This window comes from Zophobas morio, unplaced genomic scaffold (assembly GCF_036711695.1).
Source record: "Zophobas morio isolate AGI-343-1 ecotype UQ-CSIRO unplaced genomic scaffold, CSIRO_AGI_Zmor_V1 ptg000040l, whole genome shotgun sequence".
Classification (NCBI taxonomy): Eukaryota; Metazoa; Arthropoda; class Insecta; order Coleoptera; family Tenebrionidae; genus Zophobas; species Zophobas morio.
In genome coordinates, this window is record NW_026972145.1 from 3,925,583 (window position 1) to 3,937,872 (window position 12,290).

Below are 12,290 nucleotides of genomic sequence, written 5' to 3' on the forward strand. Positions count from 1 at the left end.
CTAAAGATTCTACAAATTCTAAAGAAGCCAGATATTCTTAAAATTGTAGATAGATATTCCAGAGATTCTAAATATTCTAGAGATTGTACAATTTTTAGAGTTTAACGGTTCCAGTGTTTCTGGAGATTCTAAAAATTCTATATAATCTGAACAATTCCAGAGATTCTCAGGTTTCAGACTTTCTCGAGGTTCTAGAGGTTGTACAAATTTTTGTGTCTAGAAATTCTAGCGATTCTAGAGATTCTAAAAATTCAAAGACTAAAGATTTCTACTAATTCTAGAGATTATAGAGAATTTAGACATTCTACAGAGTGTACAAGTTTTAGAGTTTAGCAGTTCAGCAATTGTAGAGATTCTAAAGATTCTAAAAATTCTAGAAATTCCAAAAATTCTAGAGATTTTAAAGATTCTAGAGGTTCAGGAAATTCTGAAGATGCGGAAGATTCTGCAGACTCTAGGACTTCTAAAGCTTCTAAATATATTAGAAATTCCAAAAATTCTACAGATTTTAAAGATGTTAAAGATTGTAAAGATTTAAATATATACGAAGATTTAGAATCCAGCAATTGCACAGATTCTAAAGATTCTAGAAATTCCTGAAATTCCAAAAATTCCAGAGATTCCAAGAAATCTAAAGCTTTAGAGTCTACCGGTTCCAGCAATTCCAGAGATCGCAAATTCTAAAGATTCGAGAAATTCTATAAATGCTAGAGATTCTGAAAATTCTAGAGATTCTGAAGATTCTAAAAATTCTGAAGATTGTAAAGATTCTCTCATTTCCAAGAAATACATAGTTTTAAAGTCTAGCGGTTAAGATTCCAGAAATTCAAGGGGTTTTGGAGATGTTGAAGATTCTGCAGATTCTGGAGTTTCCAAAAATTCGAAAAATTCTAAATATTCTGAGATGTTAAAGACTCTAAAGTTTGGAAGAAATACAAAATTCTAGACTTTAACTTTTCCAGCAATTCTAGATATCCTAAAGATTATAGAGGTTCTAGAGGTTTCAGAGAATTTAGAAGCTCTGGAAATTCTGGAAATGCTAAAGATGGTGGAAATTCCAAAGATTCGAAGAATTCTAGAAATTCCAAAAATTCCACCGATTCTAGATGTTTTAAAGGTTGTAGAAATTTTGGAGATTCTAAAAATTCTAGAGATTTTAGACATTCTAGAGTTTCTGGAAATTATGGACATGCTGAAGATTAACGAAATTCTAGAATTTCCAAAAATTATAGAGATTATAAAGATTCACCAATCTAGAGATTTCAAGGGTTCCAAAGATTCTTGAAATTGGTCGTAAAGATTCCAGAAATTCTAGAGATTCAAAAATACCACTGATTCTAGAGAGTACATGGAAATCTAAAGTTTTAGAGTCTACAGGTTCCAGCACTTCTAGAGGTTAAGGATACGAAAAATTCTAGAAATTCCAATACTGAATTCTGAAAATTCTATACATCCCAAAATTCCAAGAAATCCATAGGGGTTACAGCAATTCTAAAGTTTCGCAAAATTCTAGAAATTTTAAAAATTCTACAGATTCTAAAGATTCTAGAAGTTCTATGTAAAAAATTCTAAAGATGTTAGATATTCCAAGACACACAAAGTTTTAGGGTGTAGCGGTTCCAGCAATCCTAGAGATTCTAAAGATTCTAGAGCTTCTGGAGGTAATGGAGATTCTAGAAGTTCTAGAAATTTTGGAGATTCAAAAGTTTCTAGAGGATTTAGATGTTCTAGAGGTTCTGGAAATTGTGGACATGTTAAATATTCTGGATTTTAAAGACTCTCGATGTTTTAAGGATTCTATAAATTCTAAAGATTCAGGAAATTCTAGACATTCAAAAAGTTCTAGAGCTTCTAAAGATTCCCACGATTTTTAAGATCTAGAAGTCCTGGAAATTCTAGAAATGCTAAATATTCTGGAGATTCTAGGAATTCTAGAGGTTCTAAGGATTCTGCAGATTCTAAAGGTTTAAGATATTCTAGAAATTCCAAAAATTTTGAAGATTCTAAAGATTCTTGAGATTTTGGAGATTCTGGGGATTCTAAAGATCCTAAAAGTTCCAAGAAATCCATAGTTGTTAAGTCTACCAGTTCTAGCAATTCTAGAGGTTCTATAGATCCGAAAAATTCTAGAAATTCCAAAAATTCTGCAGAATCTAAAAACTCTAAAGACTCTAGAGATTCTAGTGATTCGGGAGATGTTAAAGATTAGAATCTTTAACATCTGGTATCTCATTTTTGGTATCTTTAGAAAGATACCAAAAAATCAATAGTGTTAGAGTCTCGCGATTCCAGCAATTCTAGAGGTTTTAAATATTCTACAAGCTCGGGAAATTCTCGAAATACTAAAGAATCTGGAGATTCTAAAAATTCAAAAAATACTAGAAGCTCCTCTAGAAATTTTTGAGATTTTGAGGATTCTGAAGATGTTAAGATGTTAAACATTCTTAGAAATACAAAGTTTTAGAGTCCAGCGGTTCCAGCAATCCTAGAGATTCTAAAGATTCTAGAGGTTCTGGAGGCTATGGAGATTCTAGATGTTCTGGAAATTCTCGAAATCCTGAAGATTCTAGGAATTCTAGAAATTCCGAAAATTCCAGAAACAGTTCTAGAAATTTTAGTGATTCAAAAGTTTTAGACGTTCTAGAGGTTCTGAAAATTGTGGACATGCTAAAGATTCTGGATTCTAGAGACTTTCGAGGTTCTAAGGATTTTAGAGATTCTAAAGATTCAAGAAATTTTAGAAATTCCAAAGGTTCTAGAGATTCTAAAGATTCTTGAGATTTTGGAAATACTTAAAGTCCTGGAAATTCTAGAAATGCTAAATATTCTGGAAATTCTAAGGAATTCTAGAAATTCCAAAAAATCCAGAGATTCTTGGAATTCTAGAGGTTTCAAAAGTTCTAGAAATTTTGGAGATTTAAAAGTTTTAGACGTTCTAGAGGTTCTGAAAATTGTAGATATGCTAAAGATTCTGGATTCTAAAGACTTTCGAGGTTCTAAGGATTTTAGAGGTTCTAAAGATTCAAGAAATTTTAGAAATTCCAAAGGTTCTAGAGATTCTAAAGATTCTTGAGATTTTGGAAATACTTAAAGTCCTGGAAATTCTGGAAATGCTAAATATTCTGGAAATTCTAAGGAATTCTAGAAATTCCAAAAAATCCAGAGATTCTTGGAATTCTAGAGTTTCAAAAGTTCTAGAAATTTTGGAGATTCAAAAGTTTTAGACGTTCTAGAGGTTCTGAAAATTGTGGACATGCTAAAGATTCTGGATTCTAAAGACTTTCGAGGTTCTAAGGATTTTAGAGATTCTAAAGATTCAAGAAATTTTAGAAATTCCAAAGGATCTAGAGATTCTAAAGATTCTTGAGATTTTGGAAATACTTAAAGTCCTGGAAATTCTGGAAATGCTAAATATTCTGGAAATTCTAAGAAATACTAGATATTCCAAAAAATCCAGAGATTCTAGGAATTCTAGAGGTTTCAAAGGTTATAGACATTTTGGAGATTCTAAAGTTTGTAGAGGTTTTAGACATTATAGAAGTTCTAAGGATTCTACAGGTTCTAAAGATTTAACAAATTCTAGAAAGATCGTAAAAATTTTAAAAATCCATAGTTTTAAAGTCTAGCGGTTCCAGCAATTCTAGAGATTCTAAAGATTCTAGAAATTCTAGAAGTTTTGAAGTTTGTGGAGATGCTGAAGATTCTGCTGATTCTAGAGGTTCTATAGATTAGAAAAATTCTAGACAATCCGAAGATGGAGATTTTGGAAATTCTGGAGATGTTAAAGATTCTAAGGATTCCAAAAAATACAAAGTTTCAGAGTCTAGCGATTGCTGCAATTCTAGTGATATATGTACTAAAGATTCTGGAAATTCTACAGATTCAAAAAATTTTAGAAACTCTGAACATTCTAGAGATTCTTGAGATTTTGGACATTCTGAAGAAGTTAAGTTTCGAAAGATTCCAGGAAAGCCAAATTTTTGGTGTTTAGCGGTTCCAGAAATTCTAGATATTCTAAAGATTTTAGAGATTCTACAGGTTTTCGATATATTTTAGAAATCCGAAAAATTCTAGAAATTTTAAGTTTTTATAGGTTCTAGATGTTCTAAAGACTATGAAGATTATGGTAATTCTGTAGTTGTTAGTTAAAGTTTCGGGAGATTCTAAACATTTTTGAAGAAATTCAAATGTTAAGAGTTTAGTAGTTCCAGGAATTCTAGAGATTCTAAAAATTTATTCTAGGAGTTCTAGACGTTTTAGAGATTGTAGAGGTTTGGGTGATTCTAGAGATTCAAGAGATTTACCAAAAGTTCTAAAAATTCCAAGAAATCCAAAGTTTTACGGTCTATTGCTTACAGCAGTTCCAGAGGTTAGAGATTTTAAAGATTCGAGAAATTCTAGATATTTTGAAAATTCAAAAGATTCTAGATTTTCTAGAGGTTTTAGAGATTATAAATCTTCTGGAAATTCTGGAGATGCTAAAGACTCTAAGGATTCGACCAATTCTAGCAATTCCTAAAATGATGGAGATTATAAAGATTTTAAAGATTTCAAGGAATCTAGAGCCTAGAAATTCTAAAAATTCTAGAAATTCTAGAGGTTTTAGAAATTCTAGATATTCTGGAGGTTCTGTAGATGTTAGTTAAAGATTCTAGAGATTCTAAAGAATAAAGAAATACAAAGTTTTAGAGACTAGCGATTCCAGTGATTTTGGAGATTAAAGATTCTGGAAATTCTAGAGGTTTTAAAGATTTTAGAGGTTCTGAAGATTCTGGAAATGCTAAAGATTCGAAAAAATCCAAAGTTTTAGAGTCTAACGTTTCCAGCAATTCATATATTTATTCTAAATATTCTAGATCTTTTAATCGCACTACGTAAAATGCTTCATTGGCGACAGGGTTCAAAATATATATACTTTTAACGAAATATTCTAAAACATAAACTCAAAATTTTATTATTTTAGTCCACTTTGTATACTCTTGTATACTTTTATTAATCGTGAAAATTGACGGTCCAGTCGAGCTTAACCTAATACATAGGGGATAGGTGAAAATAATGTAATAAAAATCGCATAATCCTTTTAATTTGATTAAATCTTATGTACAATAAGTCTTTCAATATTTACAATAAAAACCTCCATATTTACACAAAATCGTCCGCTCGACACGTGATATCATGATTCCGGACTAGAAAGAAAGAAACTAGCGACCTACAACTCGGAAAATATTTAGTTCAAAGTAGTGCATGGAAGGAGAGTGCGTCATTTCCAATAGAATTTTAACACCTACATTTACTACTCTACAGAATCTGGCCTAAACGCTAAAGAAATGCTCCAGTGATGATTGTTCGTTGAATGATTGATTGATTGTACGGTGGTCGAAGAGAAACCGAAACCGAGAGAGATTCAGCTGAAGGACGCCCCATCGGACGGGGCGTCCACAAATGTTGGCCTGTGAACGACTAAACCGAACTCGTGGCTTGGTGCGAGGTACAGTGGCTGTCGGAAGAACAGACAGACAACGGAACCGGACTGTACGACGGGTTGTAATCTGTACAATTCAAGTATAACCTAGAACTAGTCCTATCGCATTCGGGGCACGACCTCTTCTTCTTTTTGCTCCGCCGGAACAAGTCGTAGGCACATCTGCGAACAAAACGTGAACGGCCAACTTCATCTCTACACGAAAATAGGTCCGAAGTTATTTCGAAGGAACTTCCCTAGTCTCTGAAGCGTAGCGCTTTTATCAAATGTTATAGAAATTGTTGGCGGTTTTTGTTTATTGATAAATTCTATAAAGTGAAAACCATTTTTTTTTCAGTTTCAGTTTTTTCAATTTTTCAATTTGTAATTTTTCAGTTTTTCATTTTTTTGTTTCTTCAATTTTTTGATTTTCCAACTTTGGAATGTTTCAATTTATAGAATTTGCAATTTTTCCATTTTTCAATTTTTCATGTCTTATTAAATTTTCGATTTATAAATTTTCGTTTCGGTTTTTTCTTTTCTTTTCTTTCCAATTTTCCGGCAGATCCTATTTTTATCATTGTGCAATTTTTCAACTTTTGAATTTTTCAATTTTTCGGTTTTTTAAATTTAGGATTTTTTAATTTCTCGATTTTTCAAATTTTCCATATTTTGATTTTATGACTTTTGCATTTCTTGATTTCCCAGTTTTCCAATTTTTCAGGTCAATTTCTCAATTTTTTAATCTTCGATTTTTCGATTTCTTAATTTTTCAAATTTTTCATTTAATTAAACTTTTTAAATTTTCGATTTCAGGTTTTTGATTTTTCAATTTTACGACATTTTCAATTTTAATTTTTTCCACGTTTCGGGTTTTCCAATTTTTCCATGATTCAATTTTGGGATTTTTCAATTTTTCGAAATTTCTTTTTTTTTTCGATTTATCAATTTTTCGACATTTGGGTTTTTCGATTTATCAATTTTTCGATATTTCAGTTCTAGGATTTTTGAATTTTTGAATTTTGTAAATTATCCATTTTTCAATTTCTCAATTTCTCAAATTTTCGATTTAACTCAATTTTTTAATTTTCGATTTCCCATTTTTCAACTTTTCCATATTCCGCTTTTTGCGAGTTTTCGATTTTCCGGTTTTTCAGTTTTTCAATTCTTAAATTTTTCTGCCAATTCAGTTTTGGGATTTTTCAATCAACCAATTTTCCTTTGATATTTTGCAGGTTTATGATTTTAAAATTTTTCGATTCTTTAAATTTTCGATTATTCAATTTCTCCATTTTTCAAATTTTCGTTTCAGTTATTTTTTTTTTTTATTATCGATTTCTCCATTTTTCAACTTTTCCATGTTTTGATTTTTGATTTTTCCTCTTCTCGATTTTCCGGTCTTTCAGGTTTTCAATTCTTAAATTTTTCGATGGTTCAGATTTGGAATTTTTCAATTGAATTCAATTTTCCTTCAAAAATCGAAGGGAAATTGAATTCAATTGAAAAATTTTTGATTTTTAGGTTTTTCGATTTTTCAGTTTTTCAGGTTTTTGATTTTTCAATTATTTAAATTTTCGATTTTTCCACTTTTCGGGTTTTCGTAAATTTTTCGATGATTCAGTTTTGGGATTTTGCAGTTTTTCGATTTTTTTGTTTTCCTTCGATTTACCAATTTTTCGATTTTTCAATTTTACTCAATTTTTTTAATTTTCGATTTAACACAATTTTTTTAATTTTCTATTTCTCGTTTTTCAACTTTTCCATATTTCGATTTTTCCATTTCACGATTTTCCCGTTCTTAAATTTTTCAATTATTCACTTGTGGGATTTTTCAATTACTGAATTTTCCTTTGATTTTTAATTTTTCGATTGTTTCAATTTTCGATTTTTCAATTTCTCAATTTTTCATTTTTCGATTCAAATATATTTTTTTTATTTTCGATTTCTTGATTTTTCAGCTTTTCCATGTTTTGATTTTTTGATTTTTCCATTTCGATTTTTTCAGTTTTTCGGGTTTTTGATTTTTCAATTTTTTAAATTTTCGATTTTTACACTTTTCGGGTTTTCGTAAATTTTTCGATGATTTAATTTTGGGATTTTGCAGTTTTTCGATTTTTCTGTTTTCCTTCGATTTGCCAATTTTTCGATTTTTAGGTTTTTCGATTTTCAATTTCTACATTTTTCAAATTTTCAGTTTAACACAATTTTTTTAATTTTCGATTTAACACATTTTTTTAATTTTCTATTTCTCGTTTTTCAACTTTTCCATATTTCGATTTTTCCATTTTTCGATTTTCCGGTTCTTAAATTTTTCAATTGTTCACTTCTGGGATTTTTCAATTACTGAATTTTCCTTTGATTTTTAATTGTTCGATTTTTAAAATTTTCGATTTTTCAATTTCTCAATTTTTCATTTTCTCAATTTTTCATTTTTCGATTCAATTCATTTTTTTTTTATTTTCGATTTCTCGATTTTTCAGCTTTTCCATGTTTTGATTTTTTGATTTTTCCATTTCAATTTTTTCAGTTTTTCGGGTTTTTGATTTTTCAATCTTTTAAATTTTCGATTTTTACACTTTTCGGGTTTTCGTAAATTTTTCGATGATTCAATTTTGGGATTTTGCAGTTTTTCGATTTTTCTGTTTTCCTTCGATTTACCAATTTTTCGATTTTTAGGTTTTTCGATTTTTCAATTTCTACATTTTTCAAATTTTCAGTTTAACACAATTTTTTTAATTTTCGATTTAACACAATTTTTTTAATTTTCTATTTCTCGTTTTTCAACTTTCCCATATTTCGATTTTTCCATTTTTCCAATTCTCAATTTTCCGGTTCTTAAATTTTTCAATTATTCACTTCTGGGATTTTTCAATTACTGAATTTTCCTTCGATTTTTCCAATTTTCGATTAAACTAATTTTTTTATTTCCAAATTTTCGTTTTCAACTTTTCCTTATTTCGATTTTCCACTTTTTCAGTTTTTCAATTCTTACATTTTTCCATGACTCAATTTTGGGATTTTTCAATTATCCAACTTTACTTCGATTTTTCAATTTTTAAATTTTTAGGCTTTTCCATTTCTCAGTTTTTCAATTTTTCAGGTTTTCGATTTTTTCATTTTTCGATTTTTTAAATTTTAGGATTTTTCCACTGTTTGATTCAGTTTTGGGATTTTTCAATTTTTTGATTTTTCAATTTTTCGATTGTTGGGTTTTTCGATTTAACTCTATTAAAGTTTCGATTTCTCGATTTTTCAACTTTTCCATATTTCGATTTTCTGATTTTTTCATTTCTGGATTTTTCGATGATTCAGTCCTGGAATTTTTCAATTACTGAATTTTCCTTGGATTTTTAATTTTCTCAATTTTTTATATTTTCGATTTTTCCAATTTCTCAATTTTTCAAATTTTCGATTGAATTTAATTTTTTCATTTTCTATTTCTCGTGGTCAATTTTTCCATATTAAGATTTTTTTATTTTTCTATTTCTTGATTTTCCGGTTTTTCGATGACTCAGTTTTGAGATTTTCAATTATCCAGTTTTCCTTCGACTTTTCAATTTTTCGATTTTTAGGTTTTTCCATTTCTAGATTTTTCGGTTTTCAGTTTTTCAATTCTTAAATTTTTCGACGATTCTGTTCTGGGATTTTTCAATTACCGAATTTTCCTCCGATTTTTAATTTTTAGATTTTTGAAATTTTCGATTTTTGCAATTTCTCTATTTTTCAAATTTTTTTAATTTTCGAATTCTCGATTTTTCAACTTTTCCGTATTTCGATTTCTTATCTTTCCATTTTTCAATTTTCCGGATTTTCAATTTTTCAATTCTTCAGTTCAATTCAGTTTTAGAATTTTTTAATTATCCAATTTTCCTTAGATTTTTTAATTTTTCGAGTTTTAGGCTTTTAAAATTCTCAGCTTTTCAATTTTAGGATTTTTCAATTATCTAATTTTCCTTAAATTTTTTAATTTTTCGATTTTTAGGCTTTTCGAATTCTCACTTTTTCAGTTTTCCAGGTTTTTGATTTTTCGATTTCTTAAATTTTACGATTTTTCCACTTTTCGGTTTTTGTCAATTTTTCGATGATTCAATTTTGGGATTTTCCAATTTTTCGATTTTTCGATTTTTCAGTTTTACTTGATTTATTAGTTTTTCGATATTTCAGTTTTAGAATTTCATGATTTTTCGATTTTTTAAATTTTGGATTTTTCCACAGTAAATTTTTCAATCTTTTTCGATTTCTCAATTTTTCGATTTCTCGATTTTTGGATTTTTCAGTTCGTCGGTTTTTTTATTTTACAATTTTAAAATTTTTTCAATTTTGGATTTTTGAATTGTTTGATGTTTCGTGATTGAGATTTTTGAGGACTCTCGAAATTTCCAGGTCACAGGAAACGCTGAGAATTTTGGTGTTTTGAAGATTTGGGAATTTTGGTCTTTTGAGGATTTGAGGATTTTCGTGTTTTGAGTATTTGAGGATTTGAGTATTTTGGTGGTTTGATGATTTGGTGCTTTTGGTGGTTTGAGGATTTGGGGATTTTCGTGTTTTGAGGATTTGAGTATTTTGATATTTTGAAGATTTGGGGATTTTAGTATTTTGATTATTTGAAAATATTGGCATTTTGAGGAATTGAAGTTTTGCTGTTTTGAGGATTTTGCGGATTTTGGTCTTTTGAGGATTTGAAGATTTTGATGTTTTGAGTATTTGATGATTTTGGTATTCTGACAATTTGAGGATTTGGGGCTTTTGGTGTTTTGAGAATTTGAGGAATTAGGTATTTTGAGGATTTGGGGGATTCACTGTTTTAAGGATTTGGGGATTTTGGTGTTTTGAGTATTTGGGGAATTTTGTGATTTGAGGATTTGAGAATTCTGGTGTTTTGAACATTTGGGGATTTTGATATTTTGAAGATTTGGGGAATTTAGTATTTTGATTATTTGAAAATATTAGCATTTTGAGGATTTGAGGTTTTGCTGTTTTGAGTATTTGGGGATTTTTGTGATTTGAGGATTTGAGAATTCTGGTGTTTTGAATATTTGGGGATTTTGCTGGTTTGAGGATTTGGGGATTTTAGTGTTTTGAGGATTTGAAGATTTTGATATTTTGAAGATTTGGGGAATTTAGTATTTTGATTATTTGAAAATATTAGCATTTTGAGGATTTGAGGTTTTGCTGTTTTGAATATTTGGGGATTTTTGTGTTTTGAGGATTTGAGAATTCTGGTGTTTTGAACATTTGAGGATGTTGACAATTTGGGTATCTTGGTGGTTTGATGATTTGAGGATTTGGGGCTTTTGGTGTTTTGAGAATTTGAGGAATTAGGTATTTTGAGGATTTGGGGGATTCACTGTTTTGAGGATTTGGGGATTTTGGTGTTTTGAGTATTTGGGGAATTTTGTGATTTGAGGATTTGAGAATTCTGGTGTTTTGAACATTTGGGGATTTTGCTGGTTTGAGGATTTGGGGATTTTAGTGTTTTGAGGATTTGAAGATTCTGATATTTTGAAGATTTGGGGAATTTAGTATTTTGATTATTTGAAAATATTAACATTTTGAGGATTTGAGGTTTTGCTGTTTTGAGTATTTGGGGATTTTTGTGATTTGAGGATTTGAGAATTCTGGTGTTTTGAACATTTGGGGATTTTGCTGGTTTGAGGATTTGGGGATTTTAGTGTTTTGAGGATTTGAAGATTTTGATATTTTGAAGATTTGGGGAATTTAGTATTTTGATTATTTGAAAATATTAGCATTTTGAGGATTTGAGGTTTTGCTGTTTTGAATATTTGGGGATTTTTGTGTTTTGAGGATTTGAGAATTCTGGTGTTTTGAACATTTGAGGATGTTGACAATTTGGGTATCTTGGTGGTTTGATGATTTGAGGATTTGGGGCTTTTGGTGTTTTGAGAATTTGAGGAATTAGGTATTTTGAGGATTTGGGGGATTCACTGTTTTGAGGATTTGGGGATTTTGGTGTTTTGAGTATTTGGGGAATTTTGTGATTTGAGGATTTGAGAATTCTGGTGTTTTGAACATTTGGGGATTTTGCTGGTTTGAGGATTTGGGGATTTTAGTGTTTTGAGGATTTGAAGACTTTGATATTTTGAAGATTTGGGGAATTTAGTATTTTGATTATTTGAAAATATTAGCATTTTGAGGATTTGAGGTTTTGCTGTTTTGAACATTTCGGAATTTTGGTGGTTTGAGGATTTGGGGATTTTGGTGTTTTGAGGATTTGAGGATTTTGATATTTTGAAGATTTGGGTATTTTGGTATTTTGATTATTTGAAAATATTGGCATTTTGAGGATTTGTGGTTTTGCTGTTTTGAGGATTTTGGTGTTTTGAGTATTTGAGGATTTTGGTATTTTGACAATTTGAGGATTTGAGTATTTTGGTGGTTTGATGATTTGGGGCTTTTGGTGTTTTGAGAATTTGAGGATATAGGTATTTTGTTTATGATTCACTAATATATATATACAAAATTTGTCGACAATCTGACAGACAGTTAGACAGACAGACGGAAATAGAGGATCACTTTTTTCACAGTCTAGACGAAGTAAAAACGAAGTTGGCCGCCGCTTACCTCGCGTGTAAGATATGAGCGCACGGCAAAGCCTCCAGGGAGTCGCTCTCGAGCCCGTACGGCGAGCCGCAGCCCCCGCACATCAAATCCAGGTCCTGCTGGAGTCGGAACGCCACCCTCTCGTGGTGGAGCTTCTGGTCCTCGTCACCTAGAGCGTGGTAGATGCGCGAAAGCCGCATGCGCACCGTCCTCACCAGCAGCTACAACACAGCAGCCGTCAAGTTCGCCTGAAATCGAGCCGTGCAAG

General features: G+C 30.2%; 1 protein-coding gene across 2 annotated transcripts in view; it reads right to left on the reverse strand.

The window, feature by feature from the left end:
- Window positions 1-5,072: 5,072 nt before the first annotated feature.
- LOC135140655 (43 kDa receptor-associated protein of the synapse homolog) overlaps window positions 5,073-12,290 on the reverse strand; it is a 62,975-nt gene continuing 55,757 nt past the window's right edge. For both annotated transcript variants that reach the window (XM_064071296.1, XM_064071295.1), the window contains exons 8-9: window positions 12,044-12,243; window positions 5,073-5,644 (exon numbers count right to left, since the gene is read on the reverse strand). In XM_064071296.1, the coding sequence (XP_063927366.1) occupies window positions 5,461-5,644; window positions 12,044-12,243 (384 nt within the window). In that variant the 3' untranslated portion in view covers window positions 5,073-5,460. The remainder of the gene's footprint in view (window positions 5,645-12,043; window positions 12,244-12,290) is intronic.